This window comes from Schistocerca americana, chromosome 2, assembly GCF_021461395.2.
Source record: "Schistocerca americana isolate TAMUIC-IGC-003095 chromosome 2, iqSchAmer2.1, whole genome shotgun sequence".
Lineage (NCBI taxonomy): Eukaryota > Metazoa > Arthropoda > Insecta > Orthoptera > Acrididae > Schistocerca > Schistocerca americana.
In genome coordinates this window covers 204,448,624-204,470,409 of record NC_060120.1, presented here as the reverse complement: position 1 = coordinate 204,470,409, position 21,786 = coordinate 204,448,624, and the positions used below count along the sequence as shown (strand labels likewise).

The 21,786-nt window shown below is 43.4% G+C and overlaps 1 protein-coding gene across 1 annotated transcript in view; it reads right to left on the bottom strand.

The window, feature by feature from the left end:
* Window positions 1-1,407: 1,407 nt before the first annotated feature.
* LOC124594919 (rab3 GTPase-activating protein catalytic subunit) overlaps window positions 1,408-21,786 on the bottom strand; it is a 465,991-nt gene continuing 445,612 nt past the window's right edge. The window contains exons 13-14 of the mRNA XM_047133411.1: window positions 18,298-18,591; window positions 1,408-1,763 (exon numbers count right to left, since the gene is read on the bottom strand). Coding sequence (XP_046989367.1) covers window positions 1,530-1,763; window positions 18,298-18,591 — 528 coding nt within the window. The 3' untranslated portion in view covers window positions 1,408-1,529. The remainder of the gene's footprint in view (window positions 1,764-18,297; window positions 18,592-21,786) is intronic.

Genomic DNA, 21,786 nt, shown 5'->3' with positions numbered 1-21,786 from the left:
GTTCTGTTTTACATAGGCAACTGGTTACTGTTTTTCAATGTTATTTGTCTAAAGGCGGCCACTGTTGAAGTTATCTGGACACTGGGGCATGTTGCGCCCGTTTGTAACAAAAGAAGCACATGATTTTGAAATTTAATTCTTACATGCATGTGAATGTGGACTGGCTGTTAATTTTACTATAACTGTGTAATGTTGTTGTTGTTGTTGTTTTTGTGGTGGTCTTCAGTCCTGAGACTGGTTTGATGCATCTCTCCATGTTACTCTATCCTGTGCAAGCTTCTTCATCTCCCAGTACGTACTGCAGCCTACATCCTTCTGAATCTGCTTAGTGTATTCATCCCTTGGTCTTCCTCTACGATTTTTACCCTCCACGCTGCCCTCCAATACTAAATTGGTGATCCCTCGATGTCTCAGAACATGTCCTATCAACCGATCCCTTCTTCTAGTCAAGTTGTGCCACAAACTCCTCTTCTCCCCAATTCTATTCAATACCTCCTCATTAGTTATGTGATCTACCCATCTAATCTTCAGCACTCTTCTGTAGCATTTCGAAAGCTTCTATTCTCTTCTTGTCTAAGCTATTTATCGTCCACGTTTCACTTCCATACATGGCTACACTCCGTACAAATACTTTCAGAAACGACTTCCTGACGTTTAAATCTATTCTCGATGTTAACAAATTTCTCTTCTTCAGAAACGCTTTCCTTGCCACTGTCAGTCTACATTTTACATCCTCTCTACTTCTACCATCATCAGTTATTTTGCTCCCCAAATAGCAAAACTCCTTTACTACTTTAAGTGTCTCATTTCCTAATCTAATTCCCTCAGCATCACCCGACTTAATTCGACTACATTCCATTATCCTCGTTTTGCTTTTATTGATGTTCATCATATACCCTCCTTTCAAGACACTGTCCATTCCGTTCAACTGCTCTTCCAAGTCCTTGGCTGTCTCTGACAGAATTACAATGTCTTTGGCTTTGCAATAAAGAGTGAAATTTGTTAAACTTTTGGCCTCTAGGTTGTGGTCCAGGAGCAGGCCTCTGTGACCGAGCGGTTCTAGGCGCTTCAGTCCGCAACCGCGCTGCTGCTACGGTCGCAGGTTCGAATCCTGCCTCGGGCATGGCTGTGTGTGATGTCCTTAGGTTGGTTGGGTTTAAGTAGTTCTAAGTCAAGGGGACTGATAATCTCTGATGTTAAGTCCCATAGTGCTTAGAGCCATTTGAAGCAGCTCCTGACTTGAACAATTTGTTCTGCTGTTTTTTTTTAATTGTTTGCTGAAGTGTCTTTAAAATGATGAGCAGCTATTGATTAATTCTACCAGTTTTGTTAAAGTTTTACAGGATATTGTACTTTATTTTTCGGGAAACATTGGGAGAGGGAGTTGAAAGCAAGAACTCGGATACATGCAGTGGCAACAGGCAATAAGCATTTATTTATTTGTCTCTTTGCTAGTAAAATAACAGCGATAAAATATGCGAATAGAGTGAACAGCATCCAGTTTCGCCAGGTCGGCAGCCGGCCCGCGGCTAGTGGAAGGTCGTGTCGAGCGTGAAGCAGGCGGCGATGCGGAAGTCGTGTCGCTGCAGCACGGCGCACATCTTGTGCGGCGCCGGCTGCGAGCAGGGCGACGGCCTGGGCGCCACGGCGCGCAGGATGAACTCGCGTCGCGCGGGCTGCGGGAAGGCGGAGGGCCCGCCGCTGCCCGACCACGGCTCGTCCCCCTCGTCCAGCACCTCCGGGTCCGCCAGCATGTGCGACGCCTGCACACAAGGCAACCCCGCGCTGCGTCAGCAAACGATTGGCTGCCTAACGCACAGGCGCAAATCGGCGGTCGCAGCTGTCTTAACAGTGACTGACCAACACCACCTAGACTACAGCCCTGCGCGCACACTTGTGACGTCACATACTGATGGCTGGGTCTGTATCGGAACGCTCCCGCTAAGCACTCTGCAGCTATACGAACTTGACCAGTTTTAGAGCTGAGACCGCATAGGGATTCTCGTGCTTTCCTCTTCTACATGTCCTTGTAATGAAAGTATGGAAATTTATATCATTGCGTAAACTAACTGAACAAAACTGCCCTATGATATTTCAAGAAGTAAAATTATTTTGACGATTTGCCTTAAATACGCGTTTCTAGGCTCGAATACAAACTGTAATTTTAAATTTTGTCTTTTACCTCAGGAGCTGTGTGTTTTTGCAGTAAAAAATCGGCAACATGCAATAACAAGCAGACGTTTTCGATTTTAAATAAAGCAGCTGGAGCTCCTACAGAATTTAAGAATTTGTTTCCCTGATTATTTTCGTAAATTTTCCTCTCCACTTCAAAATTTGCTGACCTCACACGAAACTCAAATCATTCGACGAAATGGAGCACATCCTGACGTAATGTTTAATAAATAAAAAAAACTGAAAAAATATTTTATTTCCCTGTTTCTCCAGAACTTTAGAACCTTAATCCTTGACTGAAATTCGTGTCACAGAGTGCTGTTAATTTAAGCACAATGTACTTACATCGAAATTCTGCTTTCCATACTGCTTAATCTGTCGAAAACACTGAATTCATTAAAGCAATTTTCTAAAGTAGTTTACTCAAATTGAAATTATTTCCGAATAGCTGTATATGTAAAACTGAACAAAATCATTCTGTAGGTCTTCCAAATAAAACTACTGGAAACTCAATAGTCTGGTAGGAACGATAAGGAATTCTAAACATTTTCGAGCCACACTAATTAATATAACTATTCTGTGTGACAATGGTTGCTTCGTATTAACCTCGCAGCAATGGTCCAGAATTAAGAAACAAATTATACTGGTACATGATACATAACTTCTTTTAAAATAATTGGCAAATGTGGTGCAATGGAAACAAATAATACGCTATAAATTTTTTGTCATTTACTTACCCTTGAATGATGCGTAGACACAAATTCCTGTCTGGGAATAGCTGCAATCCAGGGATTTCTCAACTTCACACATTTCGGAAATCGAAACATGTGCACTTTCATGCCTTTTTGAAATTTATAATTTCCCTGGCAAAAGGGAATGCAATACTTGTATCCCATACTTCGAAGAACTATAGGCGAATACTTTATGAAATATATATCACTTTCACGTGGCACACCCTTTCAACACATCATACACGCCAACAGGACTGCCGACTACAGATAAGATGGCCAACAGTTTGTGACGTCATGTGCCAATATGGCCGCTGTGCGTAGGCCCTGCATCTAGAAGGCTTTGGACTGACACGTGGACGCCGGTGGACACAGCAGAGCCTCAAACCTGACGCCCTGTGCTCACCGGCTCCACTCTTTATAATACAGTAGTCCGGTACAGTGCATTAATTTTTATTTGCTGAGTAAGTTACGGCCGGTGTACACAAACCCAGATACAATTCTTATTCAACACTTTGATGGAAATGGAAATGAAGTGTGGCTAGGGCCTCCCGTCGGGTAGACCGTTCGCCTGGTGCAAGTCTTCGGCGGCTAGCGTGTCGCGGCTGGTACCGGCGGAGGTTCGAGTCCTCCCTCGGGCATGGGTTTGTGTGTTTGTTCTTAGGATAATTTAAGATAAGTAGTGTGTAAGCTTAGGGACTGATGACCTTAGCAGTTAAGTCCCATAAGATTTCACACACATTTGAACATTTGACTAGCGTGTCGATGGGGATGAAAAAACGATGATAAGGACAACACAACACCCAATCCCTGAGCGGAGAAAATCTCCGGCCCAGTCAGGAATCGAACCCGGGCCGTTAGGTATGACATTCCGTCGCGTTGACCACTCAGCTACCAGGGGCGGACAACACTTTGATTGTTGCAACTAGCTTGGCGAGATTTTAAGACGTCGGAAAAGTGTATCAATCCGAACTGCATATTACCATTACCACAACTCTTTCCTTACAGATTTTTCTTCCCTGATCGGGACTGTCCCTTAAACGATGTTTTATTGGGCAAGCAGCGATAAAATATGCCAGTACATTCGGCGTTCAACACCTACAGGCTGTCCATAAATGTTTGCCCTGATCTCAGGATTAAATATTAATTATATTTATGATGGTAACGGTTCTTTGCTACAGGTCTACTAGGGAACCCTGGAGTTTCTGTACAGCTGTGTTTCATTCAACAGTTTAACCATAGGGGGGCCCCTGTGTGAGCTGTATCGTAAAAATGGCTTCCCCACAGCAGAAAGCTCAGTGTCTTGTGTAGCTAGCGACAACCAAATAACAGACTACTGTGGAGTTAAAGTTTGCGTCTCATTATGAAAAGAAAGCACCTGATGTCAAGTTAACAAAAACATGGATGAAAACCTTTTTAGCGACGGAATTGGTTCAGAAATGGATAAGCAGCGGCAGACCATCTCTCTCGGAGGATACGTCCAGCCAGTTCAAATAGCATTCACGAGGGCGCGACAGAAGTCAATTAGACGAGGTTCGCGGGAGCTTCAAGTGTCACAGAGTATAGTGCATAAAATGGCTCGAAACGTTTTAAACTGTAGGCATACATGGCTCAAATTATTCAGGCACTACAACCAGATGATCGCTAAAAACGTGAACAATTTGCAATGGACAAGTTCAACCTTTTGGATGAGGACAATGATTTCTTGAAGCACGCGCGCGCGCGCGCGTGTGTGTGTGTGTGTGTGTGTGTGTGTGTGTGTGTGTGTGTGTGTGTGTGTGTGTGTGTGTGTGTGTGTTTTCTGATGAGACTACATTTCATGTTTTTGGCTCACTTAACCGCCATGATGTCCGGATCTGGTAAACGGAAAATCCTCATCTCGTACCAGAGATCATTCGGGACCGCTCAAATGAGGTGTGGGTTAATGTGTGATTGAGAGATTGGCCCACTTTTCTTCCTTGAAAGCAATGTAAATGGATATCTTTACCTAGACATGTTGGTGAATTATCCCGTTACCCAGCTGCAAGATATGCAAGACACTATTGTCTTTCAGCAAGATGGCGCTCATCTTCATTGGACTCAGAAGTCCGCGATTTTCTTTATGAAAGCTTCCCCAACAAATGGACTGGCAAAGACAGATCAATTCCATGGCCACCGAGATCACCTGAGGTCACCGCCTTAGATTTCTTTCTTTGGAACTATGTGAAAGATATTGTGTACAAAACAAACAGTTCCTGACTTTGTGACATTGTAGCAACGCATCAGAGATGCCATTGGCACAATCATACCAGACATGCTACAGAATGTGTGTCAAGACATTGAATACTGGGTTGATATATTTTACATGTTTGCAGGAGAATGTTTACGGAAGGTTCAAAACTTAATGAGTACAGGAATATGTGGTATAATGCATGTTTTATTTACTGTATGCAATAAAGAGTTACACTGTTCTCTCATCAGAGTATACCTTTATGGAGAGCCTGTATTTCATATAATTTTCTTCAGCTGTTGAAGAGAATTAGACTGTAACTAATCCGTAAGCATAGTCGGTAAAACTTGCTTAGCTTCGCCGCAAACGTTGTTTTAACACTATGCATTTCCGTTTTTTGGAACTTTCCAACCAGCCTGGACATCCCCAAAAGATTAATATCCATTTCTTTTGCGAGTTCATCAGCTCTTTACACCAATAAAGACCGAGATATAGTGACATTCTGAGACAGAACTCGTTTGAACCAAATAAGTAACGTAGTCTCCACATCTTCATGTTTAGCCGTTTGCATGAGATTTTTCTCTGGCTCGAGCGTACTGCGCTCATGTATTTTTGTAGTTTAGTTTCTTTTTAATTATCGCACACAGAGGCGTTAATGATGACCTGCTTGCACATTTCTGTTTTCGAACGATGTTTGTCATCTTCACTTTAAGCGTAACAACAGCTTGCTTTTCGTATGGATTCTCCACCATCGCTGTTAAGGGATAAAAGCAACTGTATTTTAAAAAAAGAGAACACGAAAATATTTTGGCACAAAAGTTACTAATATCGATACCCTACTCACTAATTTAAAATGGACTGTAGATTTTGGCAATGATAGTACCACGAGAAAAGCGGCAGCATACTAAAGAATGGTTTCTACTGTTCGTAACAGTCCACTTATGTCCGCTTTTAAATTTCGTCTGAAGTATGAAATTAAATTGAAAGAGGCTATATGAAAAGTGAGTTCTTTGTTGAGAGCTCGGAAAAGGGGAACAAGTAGGGAAATTTCTTTTATAACTTTTGTTAATGAGTGTATTTAAAAATGTTTCACACGTTGCTGGCTGGCAAAGGCCCTCTGAACCGTTGTCCGGCGTCGCATAATAGGGAACTGAGTATCCCGAGTAAATTGATGTAGGTGCAACGGAAGTCGCGAAAAATAGTCACACAATACGACTGGGCATCCTCTACAACCAGCAGACTTTTTTTTCTGAGAAGACGCAATTAACGTACCATTGTAAATGAATCACACATTGCTTTAGATACAAATAAGGTTGATAGTTTTGGGTGGCGCCAGGCTAACCCAATATTTGATTTATTTCTTCACTTTCTGCAGTTCAGGTAAGACAATGAGTGGTAGTATTTTTAAAAAGGGAAATTTATTAGATGTTTAACTTCGTAGCTCCTTTATCTATCAACGAAAGTGAAATAATGGGAAATTGGCGTTTGTAACATTTGAGGCTTTTGTTAGTGGTAGAATTTGAAAGTGAAAAAATCACAATTTACGATTCCAATCTGGGGCAATCGTTATTCTTTGTAATTTTATCTTTTTAGTTCAGTCGCTTTTAAGGAGTCCGCCCAGTGACGGAATATTCTCAATATGGTGGTCAGATGAACATTTATGGTAAAATGGTTTGGCGTTAAAATAATTTTTAGAGGGGATTTTTTGCTTGAAGGTTGTGGTTTACAAAAGTTGAATGATTGAGACAAAATTAAACTTCATTGACAACATTAACACTTGGATGAAGGCTATATCTATTCCACTGAGGTAGGGAACTGTCACGAGTTGTTTTGTACAGTGTAACGAAAGAAATGAATTAAGAAGTCTTACTGTTGTCGCAACTACAGAAAGAAGGTATACTGGTTTGTCCGACAAGTAAAATCTTTTCGTGTTGTGCGATTTCTGTTCGTGTGAAAATAAAAACCTAGTTTTACATCTATATGCAATCTCTCCCAAACACTGTTAACTACACTGCAGATGGTATGTCCCACAGTGCCAGTTATTAGGGCGTTTTCCCGTTCCATTCATGCACGGAGCACGGGAAGGATGGCTGCTTAGACGCCTCTGTAAGCGCTGTGACCAGTCTGATCTTGTCCTCACGGTCCCCACGAGAGCGATAGGCAGGGATTTGTAATACATTCTGAGCCGAGCTGCGTGGTCGATAGCTCGCGCCCAGCGAGCTCAGCACTTTCTTTGCCGGTTCGAGAGTCTTTGGTGTCTCTCTCTGTGGTAGGAAGGAATGAGGTGGTCGAACCTGGCGGAAGTGAGAAATGGGAGTCCGTCGGAGAGTACGCGCTTCTTGGGGTGCAACTGACCAGTATCTCTGAAACATGGATTTTCTGGTGCGAGCATCGAGGGCGGGCGTTTGCCGTAGAACTTTATTCTGGTAGTTCGGTGTCCTTACTGAGCTACAAATGTTATCTCAGTCATCATGTTATTTCTAATTTTCGGGCATTTACAACCCGTGGTTACCGGTTGTCGCACGGTTTTCGGGCAGCACAACGACAGCCTTGGTTCATTGCGCGTTTATTGTGCCATAGGCGATGTTTCCTGGCCTCTTCATATCACAGTCGTCAACGGTCTGAGTGTCGATGCTTGGCTGTAATTTTATTAAAGTGCGCGTCATTAATGTTGGCGGCCGAGTTTAGGTTCGTTCTGCGCATCTGACGTCACAAAACACAGTCAGCCAATGAACAGAGAACTACGTTGCCACATCTCGACTGCAGTGCAGAGCATGGACGAATGTCTTCAGTTTTAGAAACGTTCAGTCATAAATAAAGTAATAGAACAAAAGCAATGTCTTGATAGCAGACATTCTTTTATAAAAAGTTTGGAAAAAGCATTCTTTATACCAATTGCTTCATATTCTATTAATTAATTAAACCAAACAAGCAATAAGACTCCAAATTCAGGCGATGGCAAGGAAAGGTGTTTGTATCACTCTCACGAACCGCTTTTTCGCAATAGACGACAGCGGTAATTGTTTATTTCCTATTGTACTTCGACGAAGCGTGAGTAATTCATAGTCATACCAACAGTGTTTGTCAGTATTTTGCGTGACGTGTTATACTCCTCATGGCGTTTTGTAGTCAGATGAGGTGCGTTAGCGTAACGGTTAAGGTGTTGGGCTGCTATGCGAAAGGTTATGAGTTCGAACCTTATGTGATGCTTAATATTTTCATTATTTAAAAATAATATCGAAGTGCCTTACTTCACGAATTATATTCGTTTGAATGTAATTTTTTGAAATTTCTAGTGCTTTGTCTCCTCATTAACCCTTTCGCTGCTGCAGACACGTGCTCCCCGCATTCCGCGCTGTGCGCGATTTTGTCATCACTGCACTGCTCGCCTGTGCAGACACATTGTGTTCCCACTGCTTTGACACACTTATCACTCGATTTCACAAAAACTATTTGGCCAAAAAATTGGATTTTTACACGTCTTCTTGACTGATACCTTCCCCCCATAAATGACTCAATTTTGTGTCGATGTTCAACGCAGTTATTATGCAGCAGTAAATGTAGTAAACCATTGCACGAAATCTTGAAGAGTTTGCAGAGGCAGAAGTCCATAGCGTATGCTTTCCGTATGGTCGATTTTAGTTGCCATAATGTTGAGAATGAAATGTGGACAAGATACCTAAATTTCATATAAAATTTACTGTATGACAATATCTCATTTAATTTAAGTACGACATAGGTGTCGTATGTAATATTGAGAAATATTCCGTCTTTCGCGACTGTAATAAAAGTATTATTTACACCGGACGCGTTTGGCTTTATTTTAAAGCACATACACAATGGTACTCATGTTCTCTCTCTCGTTTTTGTTCCACAGTCGCAGTTTTACCAATGGTACTGAAATATATTCCTCTTCTGCAACTGTAATAAGGGACTTATTTAGACCAGACGCGTTTCTCTCTTTTGAAGCATCTTCAGTGGACAGGATTTTGTCTCCTCCATTGCCAAGTCACCTTTCGTAGTTTTGTGCTGCGGTAACACAATATTCAACGTTTGTGTTGGCAGATCAGTGTTTTAGCAAATAAATGATGTTTGTGTGTGCCACACACAAAAATTATATTTGACATAGCTCAGAGCACTTCACTGATAGACGGTATATTCAAGTCCTAATGTTTTTGTAAGTCCACAGTTTTGTTTAATGTATTTTGTCTACTTCCTTTTGATTGATTGAAGTGCTTTAAAATAAAGCCAAACGTGCTCAGTGTAAATAAAACTTTTGTTACAGTCGCGAAAGACGGAATATTTCTCAATATTACATACGATACCTATGTGGTACTTAAATGAGCTATTGTTATACAGTAAATTTTATATGAAATTTAGGTATCTTGTCCACATTTCATTCTCAACATTGTGGCAACTAAAATCGAGTATACGGAAAGTATACTCTATGGAGTTTTACCTCTGCAAACTCTTCAAAATTTCGTGCAATGGTTTACAATATTTAATGCTGCATAATAACTGCGTTGAACATCGAAACAAAATTAAGTCATTTATTGGGGGAAAGTATCAGTCAAGAAGATGTGTAAAAATCTAATTTTTGGGCCAAATAGTTTTTGTGAAATCGATTGATAAGAGTGTCAAAGCAGTCGGAACACGATGTGTCTGCACAGGCGAGCAGTGCAGTGACAAAATCGCGCACAGCGCGGAATGCAGGGAGCACATCTTTGTAGCAGCGAAAGGGTTAATGCGGACGTGGTGGCTTTACTTCATGAACTGCGCGCTCCCCCCCCCCCCCCCCCCCCCCTACACGTAAGCTTGCGAACTATGCTATACTATGGCGCTGCTTCTACTGGCGCGTGCGTCGTGTGCAACTGGCAACGCAGCAATCTCCCGCGTCTGGGTGGGCATGCGCGAGCCGCCAAGATAAAAGAATTAAACTATAGTATGTGTCTTGGATTATGGCCAAGGGCATATCCATTACAAGTTTGTGCCCTGCATAAAACTTACATTTTGCCGGCACGCCCATTCGGTGGTGCCCGAGTATGGGAAGTTCGATTTGCAACACTCCTTGGTTGAGGAGACACAGCAAGTGTGGGCGGTAATGGGGCAATTTCCTCATGTACTTACTGATGAATTAGGTATGACGAATAAGATCGAATATCGGATCGATCTGACAGATCACGTTCGCATTAGGCAATCTCCCTACCGCCTGGCACCTCCGAAAATAAAGGCGTTGCCCCAGGAAATAGGCAAAATATTGGTCGACTGTGTCATCCGACCACCCATTTCACCTTGTGCTTCCCCCGTTTTTCTTGTGAAGAAGCCCAATGGAGGTGGGTTTGGACTTCTTGTTGATTATCGTGTTTTGAATGACAAGATAGTACTTGAATCGCTCCCCTTGCCCGACCTGCACCATTGTTTCCCATGCTTTTCCGGGGCAAGATGTTTTACCGTCCTGGACCTCAGCCAAGCCTATTAACAGATTCCCCTGGAGGAGAAATCGGAAGTTGTGACGGCGTTTGTTGCAGACCGGAACCTAGACAAATTTATCCGTGTCCCTTTCGGATTGTCCCCTAGAGCAGCAATCCTTTCCCGTTTGCTCGATTCTGTTTTACGTGATGTCAAGTTTAATTCAGTTATAATCAGCTGGATGACGTATGACGTCATCACTTACAGCAAGACCTTTCCTGGACATTGGAGCACCTCTCCCAGGTAATGAGGAGGTCGGGGGGAGGCGGGGTTAACTGTGAAACTCTCAAAGGTTACAGCGGTCCGAGATCTCCTTCCTGGATCATTTAGTTTCGGCATAAAGGGTTCCTGTGAACCATTTGCGGACTCAGATTATTCACAATTTTCGTCCTCCTGGAACCAAAAAGGAAATAGATCAGTATACAGGTATGCTTTTCTTTGCATGTAAACAAGTTCGCACATAAGTGCGCCCCGTTGACGCCTCCATTGAATTTATTGAGTAGGAAAGGGCAAGAATTCACATGGACAGAAAGTCGACAAACAGCCTTTGACGCTCAGTAGTACCCCGGTATTAGCTGTCCCGAATTTTGAGTTGCCCTCCATTTCATAAACTGCTGCTTCAAATTCGGGAATAGCACGCCTGTTGCTGCACGAACATGACGGAGAACGTCGCCCTATTGCTTACGGGTCCCGCGCTTTAACGACCGCAGGGGGTTCAGGCCCTCGCTGTCCTATTTGGGACTGCAAAATTCAAGTTTTAGTTAGAGAACTTGTAACGGGACATCCTCGTCTAGCACTACTCTTCCTCAATAGTATTGTCGATATCAGTATTATTTTTCAAATTTTTGACGCGTCAATATTATCTCAGAATCCATTTCAATACGTCGTCTTCAAGTTTTGGCCATTCTAGATTCAGTGCTCTATTTGCACAATTAGTCTTCCCCATCTTTTACAGTTTTTCTTTACTAGCCCACACTATGTTATATTTCAAGCTAAAATTTATGAAAAAGAATTACTTTATTTTCGATGCTACAATCGGTAAGTACTAGCTCTGAATGTACCGTTAAAATTTATTTTTTTGAAATACACTACTGGCCATTAAAATTGCTACACCAAGACGAAAAGCAGATGATAAACGGGTATGCATTGGGCAAATATACTAGAACTGACATGTGATTACATTTTCACACAATTTGGGTGTATAGATCCTGAGAAATCAGTACCCAGAACAACCACCTCTGGCCGTAATACCGGCCTTGAGACTCTTGGCCATTGAGACAAACAGAGCTTGGATGGCGTGTACAGCTACAGCTGCCCATGCAGCTTAAACACGATACCACAGTTCATCAAGAGTAGTGACTGACGAATTGTGACGAGCCAGTTGCTCGGCCGCCATTGACCAGACGTTTTCAGTTGGTGAGATATCTGGAGAATGAGCTGGCTATGGCAGCAGTCGAACATTTCCTGTATCCAGAAAGGCCCGTACAGGACCTACAACATGCGGTCGTGCATTATCCTGCTGAAATGTAGGGTTTCGCAGGGAACGAATGAAGGGTAGAGCCACGGCTCGTAACACATCTGAAATGTAACGTCCACTGTTCAAAGTGCCGTCAATGCGAACAAGAGGTGATCGAGACGTTTAACCAATGGCACGCCATACCATCACGCCGGGTGATACGCCAGTATGGTGATGACGAATACACGCTTCCAATGTGCGTTCACCGCGATGTTGCCAAACACGGATGCGATCATCATGATGCTGTAAACAGAACCTGGATTCATCAAAAAAATTACGTTTTGCCATTCGTGCATCCAGGTTCGTCGTTGACTACACCATCGCAGGCGCTCCTGTCTGTGATGCAGCGTCAAGGGTAACCGCAGCCATGGTCTCCGAACTGATGGTGCATGCTGCTGCAAACGTCGTCGAACTTCGTGCAGATGGTTGTTGCCTTGCAAACGTCCCCATCTGTTGACTCAGGGATCGAGACGTGGCTGCACGATCCGTTACAGCCATGCGGATAAGATGCCTGTCATCTCGACTGCTAGTGATACGAGGCCATTGGGATCCAGCACGGCGTTTCGTATTACCCTCCTGAACGCACCGATTCGATATTTTGGTAACAGTCATTGGGTCTCGACCAACGCGAGCAGCAATGTCGCGATACGATAAATCGCAATCGCGATAGGCTACAATCCGACCTTTATGAAAGTCGGAAACGTGATGGTACGCATTTCTCCTCCTTACACGAGGCATCACGACAGCGTTTCACCAGGAAACGCCGGTCAACTGCTGTTTGAGTATGAGAAATCGGTTGGAAACTTCCCTCATGTCAGCACGTTGTAGGTGTCGCCACCGGCGCCAACCTTGTGTGAATGCTCTGAAAAGCTAATCATTTGCATATCACAGCATCTCCTCCCTGTCGGTTAAATTTCGCGTCTGTAGCACGTCATCTTCGTGGTGTAGCAATTTTAATGGCCAGTAGTGTATTTGAAATTGAAATTATTTGGCACACTTAAAAAATTTCTACTATTAATTACGGAATCTAGTACTATTTACTATGTTTATTTCTGGATTCAGTTATGAAATAATAATCGAAAATAATAGAAACTTAAGTAGTAGTAAGCATGCCTCTGATGTGATCGGACGTATTTCTGTATTTTGGGTGAACAACGTAATTTCGGCTTTGTTTATGTGCAAATACAAAGGACTGTGTGATATACTAAAATGTGACAAAATATATTAACGTAACAACAAAAATTCTGCAACAATAATCTTCAAATTTATTTACATCAATTCAACCCTGAGGACCTAAAATGTGAGAATTTCAGCTTCAAGAATCAGACCCCTAGACAAGAAGAACTGGAGCCAACTCTACACGAAAAGCTAAGCAAACTAGAAAGTTTATTGTAATCTTCGCTTCTCTCAAATTTTTCATACGAGACTTTGCTTATTGTGGATAATAGCTGGAATCAGGAAGGAGGGAAGAGATTAAAAACTGTCAGTTTAGTATAGAACCTAGCCCGTCCCCATAAGACGGGGCGTATTGTGAGGTGGTCGTATTTCTGCATTCAGGTTTTCAGTAAAGCATATAAGGTGCAGCGAAAACGACGTCGCTGATGCGCTACGCCGTATGTTCGAGTCTGGCGATGAGGAAACTTCCGCGAATGTCCGACCAGGGAGCCACTATTAGTGCACTCTCGGCTGAGGTGCCTGAGTTGTTTGATCTTCCTCAGCAACAAGATTCCGACCCAGCCTTCTCGCATATTAAACAGCATCTTCAATCTGGATAGGAAGTGTCCAGGTACCAACTTAAAAAGGGAATTTTGTGTTTACATACAAAGGGCGATGGTCAGTGGAAAATTTGTTTGCCTCGTGATCTCTTTCCCGCCGTCTTTAAACATTACCATCAGTCGTTGTCAGCTGTATTCTTAGGCATTTATAAAGTCATACACAAGATCAAGCAACATATGACTTGGCCCCCGCTCTATAAGGATATAATGGTCGATGGTTGGGCAATGCCGAGAACTGTAAGTTGGTAAAGAGCGGATTGCTGTACTGCACCTGTCCCGAACGTCCTATGAAACATATTTTCATTGACTATGTCGCTCCCCTTCCCCGGACTTTGGAAGGTTACTGTTGTATTTTCTTTGCAGTGGACGCCTCGCGTCTTGTATGGTTGATGTCGAGCAGGAGAGAGGAAAACCTTGGGGGCCACTGCTAAACATTTTAGTAAAATTATCTCGCTATTTGGTCTTCCTGTCACTCTCCTCAGTGATAACGCCCAGTCTTCGTGGCTCGGGGGTTCCTTATGTTTTGTTTTTGGAATGGGACCCATCACGTAAATACTACCCCCTATTACACTCAACCGTCTTTCGCGGAGAATGTTGATAGGAACTTGAAAGCTGCGCTTACCTTTCAGAGGCGCAGTCGAAGTGGGACAGTTCCCTACCGCGGCTGAATTTTGCTTTTAACGTAGCGAGGCACGAAGCTCATGAACCTGTACCGACGTCCTCAATGTACGCCCATCCTGTACATTCGCCGCTGTCCAACTTAAGGGAAATAGCGGACTTGATTCCTGATGAGGCGACTCCTAAGTTTTTTTGGATAATTGGCGTAGGGCGCGAACGAACATTGTGAGGTCTCATGAAAGAGAAGCGGCGCGCTACAACCATAGACGAGGGTCTGCTAATTTCAAGGTAGGGAACATGGTCTACGTTCACAACCTCGGAGCTCGTGACAAAGTGGGCAAAGCATCGAGTAAGTTTATGTCACGTTTTGTGTGTCCGTGGTGAGTCCCTGAGATCCCCACTGTTCACGCTGCGAGTGAAGGATGAGTCATCCGACCATGTGCAAAAGATACACGTGAGTCAGATTAAATCTGCTAATAATATCGGACATGTTTGTGTTTCCCTTATTGACCTGCTTCCCTGGGGGAGGCTGAGGTGCGGTGCGAGGTCGATAATTAGCGCCCGACCAGTTGAGCACTTTTGTTTGCAGGTCCGAGGGTCTTTGGTTTCTCTCAGTGTTTGGAAGGAAGGAGGTGGTCGGAGTTGCCATGGACGAGCTCATTCTGTTCGAGATACTTCATTACATTTGAGCTCAGTATAAATTCTAAAATTCTATAAGAAATGGACGTCAGTCGGTAGTTTTGTGGATTACCTCCGCTACCACCTTGTAGACGAATATAACATTAACTATCATCGAACTACTAGGCACCGTTTTTCGTCCGAAGGAAGAAGCTACGATAGATTATACTCTTAGTTAAAAGAGGATCCCACTCACCCGTAAATTCGATATAAAATTTATTTATTTATTTATTTACACGTCAAGTTCCGTAGGACTGTCCGCAGCTCGTGGTCGTGCGGTAGCGTTCTCGCTTCCCACGCCCGGGGTCCCGGGTTCGATTCCCGGCGGGGTCAGGGATTTTCTCTGCCTCGTGATGACTGGGTGTTGTGTGATGTCCTTAGGTTTAAGTAGTTCTAAGTTCTAGAGGACTGATGACCATAGATGTTAAGTCCCATAGTTCTCAGAGCCATTTGAACCATTTTTTTTCCGTAGGACTAAATTGAGGAGCAAATCTCCAAGGTCATGGAACGCGTCAATACATGAAATTACAACATAAAAGTAATAACAGATACAAATAAATGTTCATGAACCTGAAAAAAGTCAGTCCATAAGTTTAAGTAAACGCTATACAATAATAATCAGCTTAATTTTTCAAGAAACTCCTCAACAGAATAGAAGGAGTGACCCATGACGAAACTCTTCAGTTTCGATTTGAAAGCGCATGGATTACTGCTAAGATTTTTTAATTCGAGTGGCAACTTACTGAAAATAGATGCAGCAGTATGCTGCACACCTTTTTGCACAAGAATTAAGGACGTCCGATCCAAAAGCAGATTTGATTTCTGCCGAGTATTAACCGAGTGAAAGCTGCTTATTCTTGGGAATAAACTAATACTGGTAACAAGAAACGACAATAAGGAATATACATATTGAGCGGCCAATGTCAAAATACCCAGACTCGTGACCAGAGGTCGACAAGAGGTTCGTGAACTCACACCACTTATTGACCGAGCCGCCCGTTTCTGAGCGAAAAATATCCTTCTAGAATGGGAAGAGTTACCCCAAAATATAATACCATACAACATAAGCGAATGAAAATAAGCAAAGTAGACTAATTTTTGTGTCGAAGTATCACTTACTTCAGATACCGTTCGAATAGTAAAAATGGCAGTATTAAGTCTTTGAACAAGATCCTGAACGTGGGTTTTCCACGACAGCTTACTATCTCCCTGAACACGTAGAAATTTGAACTGTTCAGTTTCACTAATCATATGCCTGTTCTGTGAAATTAAAACGTCAGGTTTTTTTGAATTGTGTGTTAGAAACGGTAAAAACTGAGTCTTACTGTGATTTAATTTTAGTTTATTTTCTACAAGCCATGAACTGAGGTCATGTACTGCACTATTTGAAACCGAGCCAATGTTGCACACAACATCCTTTACTAACAAGCTAGTGTCATCAGCAAACAGAAATGTTTTAGAGTTACCCGTAATACTAGAGGGCACATCATTTATATAAATAAGGACCAGCAGTGGCCCCAACACTGATCCCTGGGGCACCCTCCACTTGACAGTACCCCACTCAGATCCCACATCATAGCCACATGAACATTGTGACTAATGACCTTTTGTTGCCTGTTACTAAAGTAAGAGTTGAACCATTTGTGAGCTATTCCCTGTATTCCGTAATGGTAGTTTTGTGTTTTGCTTCCGCTACCGTCATGTGGACGAATATAACATTATGAATCACCTCGAAGGGAACCATCTATTGATACGTAATCAGCATGGTTTCAGAAAACATCGTTCTTGTGCAAAGCAGCTAGCTCTTTATTCGTACGAAGTGATGGGCGCTATCGTCAGGGGACCTCAAGTTGATTCCGTATTTCTAGATTTCCGGAAAGCTTTTGACACCGTTCCTCACAAGCGACTTCTAATCAAGCTGCGGGCCTACAGGGTATCGTCTCAGTTGTGCGACTGGATTCGTGATTTCCTGTCAGGAAGGTCGCAGTTCGTAGTAATAGACGGAAAATCATCGAGTAAAATTCAAGTGATATCAGGTGTTCCCCAGGGAAGCGTCCTGGGACCTCTGCTGTTCCTGATCTATATAAATGACCTGGGTGACAATTTGAGCAGTTCTCTTAGGTTGTTCGCAGATGATGCTGTAATTTACCGTCTAGTAAGGTCATCCGAAGACCAGTGTCAGTTGCAAAGCGATTTAGAAAAGATTGCTGTATGGTGTGGCAGGTGGTAGTTGACGCTAAATAACGAAAAGTGTGAGGTGATCCACATGAGTTCCAAAAGAAATCCGTTGGAATTCGATTACTCGATAAATAGTACAATTCTCAAGGCTGTCAATTCAACTACGTACCTGGGTGTTAAAATTACGAACAACTTCAGTTGGAAAGACCACATACATAGTATTGTGGGGAAGGCGAGCCAACGGTTGCGTTTCATTGGCAGGACACTTAGAAGATGCAAAAAGTCCACTAAAGAGACAGCTTACACTACACTCGTTCGTCCTCTGTTAGAATATTGCTGCGCGGTGTGGGAGCCTTACCAGGTGAGATTGACGGAGGACATCGAAAGGGTGCAAAAAAGGGCAGCTCGTTTTGTATAATCAAGTAATAAGGGAGAGAGTGTGGCAGATATGATACGCGAGTTGGGATGGAAGTCATTAAAGCAAAAACGCTTTTCGTCGCGGCGAGATGTATTTACGAAATTTCAGTCACCAACTTTCTCTTCCGAATGCGAAAATATATTGTTGAGCCCATCCTCCATTGGTAGGAATTATCATCAAAATAAAATAAGAGAAATCAGAGCTCGAACAGAAAGGTTTAGGTGTTCGTTTTTCCCGCGCGCTGTTCGGGAGTGGAATGGTAGAGAGATAGTATGATTGTGGTTCGATGAACCCTCTGCCAAGCCCTTAAATGTGAATTGCAGAGTAATCATGTAGATGTAGATGCACTTTCATCGAACTACTAGGCACGGTTTTTCGACCGAAGGAAGGAGCTACTATAGATTATAATAATCTTTGTTCATCTGGTGGGGTTCCATCGGATAGCATACAGATACAGAAGAGTTAAACTGTGGAGTACAGCAGAGGAGAGGGAGGGGTTTTAGACAACAGAACTGCACTAGACCCGTGCCACACACCTTGTGCGCCTCGGCGAAGAAGGCCCGGACGCGCGTCGCCAGCAGCCCGCGCGGCCCGCCGGGGAGGTCCGCCCTGGGCGCCTGCAGCAGCGCGTACACGAAGCGGCGCGCCTCCTCGCTGGCGGCGCTGGAGCTGGAACCAGTGCTGGAGCCCGGGTCAGGGCCGGAGCCGGAGCTAGTCGAGGGGCCGGCGTCGCCGTCGCCGCCGCCGCCGTCCTCGCCGCAGAACTTGGCCATCAGCGAGCGCGCCTGTGCCATCAGCGCCTCCGCAGACGCGATCTCGTGGCTCAACTTCTGCAATAACAATACAAACGCGCACACACACAGAGTAAGGTCTGAGGCTCCTTTGTGTAACACTTCCACTGACCTCTTACATCGGATAGGGAACTACACGTAACAAAAAACGTACTACACAATTTCTGGTTTATTTACCTACACAGTGATTCAGAGAAACAGGTGTGGTATCACGTATCGATACCACACTTCAGATGTTGAGTTGGTGCAACGGAATTGCAAGTTTCTGTTGAACGCCCACAGCAGTCGTGCGCGACCCAATGGAACCCGCCCACTGCGCCCCACGTCCAGCAGCTCTACTGCCACGATACCTAAGGAGGCCTGGCGGCAGCTATTCAGAGCCACTTCACCACGTGTTGCTACCCCGGTTCATCATCACGGTTCGTGCCGAGGCACACGAGAAAGACAGGCCGCGGCGCGTACGTCACGAAAGTGGTCCTGAACTCGATCGCTCGCTCATCTCACAAGGGAACCTCCCCATCGCCCCTCCCCCCCTCAGATTTAGTTATAAGTTGACACAGTGGATAGGCCTTGAAAAACTGAACACAGATCAATCGAGAAAACAGGAAGAAGTCGTGTGGAACTATGAAAAAAATAAGCAAAATATACAAACTGAGTAGTCCATGCCCAAGATAGGCAACATCAAGGATAATGTGAGCTCAGGAGCGCCGTGGTCCCGTGGTTAGCGTGAGCAGCTGCGGAACGAGAGGTCCTTGGTTCGAGTCTACCCTCGAGTGAAAGGTTTAATTTTTTATTTTGAGACAATTATTATCTGTCCGTCCGTTATGTTTTCTTCACTTTCTTTGGGAGTGATTATCACATTCACAAGAAAACCTAAATCGGGCAATGTAGAAGAATCTTTTCACCCATTCGCCAAGTGTACAAGTTAGGTGGGTCGACAACATATTCCTGTCATGTGACGCACATGCCGTGACCAGTGTCGTATAGAATATATCAGACGTGTTTTCCTGTGGAGGAATCGGTTGACCTATGACATTGCAATCAAATGTTTTCGGTTCCCATTGGAGAGGCACGTCCTTTCACAGACACTAAACGTATTACAGTGCACAGAGACGTCAATGAACGAACGGACAGATAATAACTTTGCGAAAATAAAGAAAGTAAAATTTTCACGTAAGGGAAGACTTGAACCAAGGACCTCTCGTTCCGCAGCTGCTCGCGCTAACCACGGGACCACGGCGCTCCTGAGCTCACATTATCCTTGATGTTGACTATCTTGCGCATGCACTACTCAGTTTGTATATTTTGCTTATTTTTTTCATAGTTCCACACAACTACTTCCTGTTTTCTCGATTGATCTGTGTTCCGTTTATCAAGGCCTATCCAATGTGCCAACTTATAACTAAATCTGAGGGGGGTGCGATGGGGAGGTTCCCTTGTCAGCAGACAAAATTCGTATCTAAACCTGTTAACTCTCCGCTGGACTTGTAAGTACTAACGAGAATTGCATCTTCCACTGGAATCTGCTATTATGAATTCTTACTGATTAACAGTACTACAGCAAAATTCGTCTTTTGCCGACCATATTCTAATTACAGGTCATATACCTAAAGCCATCTGCGATAGCAACATTTTGCACACAGAAAAGAAAGGGCGTAGACTAGATATTATAAAAGAACTAGAGATCTTCAAACATCTTGCTCGAAAGGATAGCTTCATCCTTAACGCACAGCTACAGCTACGTAACAAAATTTTTTTCAACGGTATAAAGCCGTTACTCGATATCTGACTTCGGGTCTCCTTGTGCAGGTTGCCGAAATGTCCTTTTCCTTTTAAGGTAGTCCTATGGTTTCTAAATATCAAATGTTTCTTGGCTGTATTTCACGCCAATATTGCTTTGTACAAGTTGTCATTCAGTCCTATCTACATTTTCATAATGACGTTTTCATGTTTTATCTTACTGTTATAAGCTTCGATGTAGGCAAAATGATATGTTGTATGCTAATATTAAACAAACATTGCTTTCCATTATGTACCAAATACTGTTCATTTTTAATCATTTCTGCCTATATTTCAATGTGAAGTAGCCTAATTGTATCTACTGCTACTAGATGGCGCGCCCGTTGCAGTGCCATGTACACCTGGCCGCATTTGTTAACGCGGGCATCTCAGTCCGTTTGCAACCTGTAACCGCGTAAGTAACGAGCAGCCCTTAGTGGCTCGCCATCACAATTTTTTATCTTGAATATCTTTGTGACTAACGCCCTTTTGGCATATTTATTATTTTATAAATGACATATAAGTGCTGCCAGTCTTTCACGATGATTCTGTACTTATACTCTGTATCATACGATTTTAGTCATATTTCCGTGACCATGTTATAGACCATTCTTTGATTTAAATTCTGAGAAAGACACTCCTGGCAGTGTTGAAATCCGGTTAATTCGTTAAAAATAGTGACCGAGGGCTGTTTTCTTTCAATTGCAAAATTTAATTTAAGATCAATACGCGATATAAATGGTATAACGGCTTGCTTATAGCATTTAGTTCAAAATGGTTCAAATGGCTCTGAGGTCATCAGTCCCCTAGAACTTAGAACTACTTTAAACCTAACTAACCTAAGGACATCACACACATCCATGCCCGAGGCAGGATTCGAACGTGCGACCTTAGCGGTCGCGCGGTTCCAGACTCAAGCAACTAGAACCGCTCGACCACTCCGGCCGGCTATAGCATTTAGTCTCTTCTCCTTCACAGTACTCATTACATGCTGGAAGTGGTGCCTTATGCAAGTGATAATCATTTTAGCATGATTTGATTTTATTGCACACGAGTACAGCCATAACAAATTATAAGTAGGCCCAAAATGTGGTGCTACAGAAGAATGCTGAAGATTAGATGGGTAGATCACATAACTAATGAGGAAGTATTGAATAGGATTGGGGAGAAGAGAAGTTTGTGGCACAACTTGACCAGAAGAAGGGATCGGTTGGTAGGACATGTTCTGAGGCAACAAGGGATCACCAATTTAGTATTGGAGGGCAGCGTGGAGGGTAAAAATCGTAGAGGGAGACCAAGAGATGAATACACTAAGCAGATTCAGAAGGATGTAGGTTGCAGTAGGTACTGGGAGATGAAAAAGCTTGCACAGGATAGAGTAGCATGGAGAGCTGCATCAAACCAGTCTCAGGACTGAAGACCACAACAACAACAACAACAACAAGTAGGCCCATG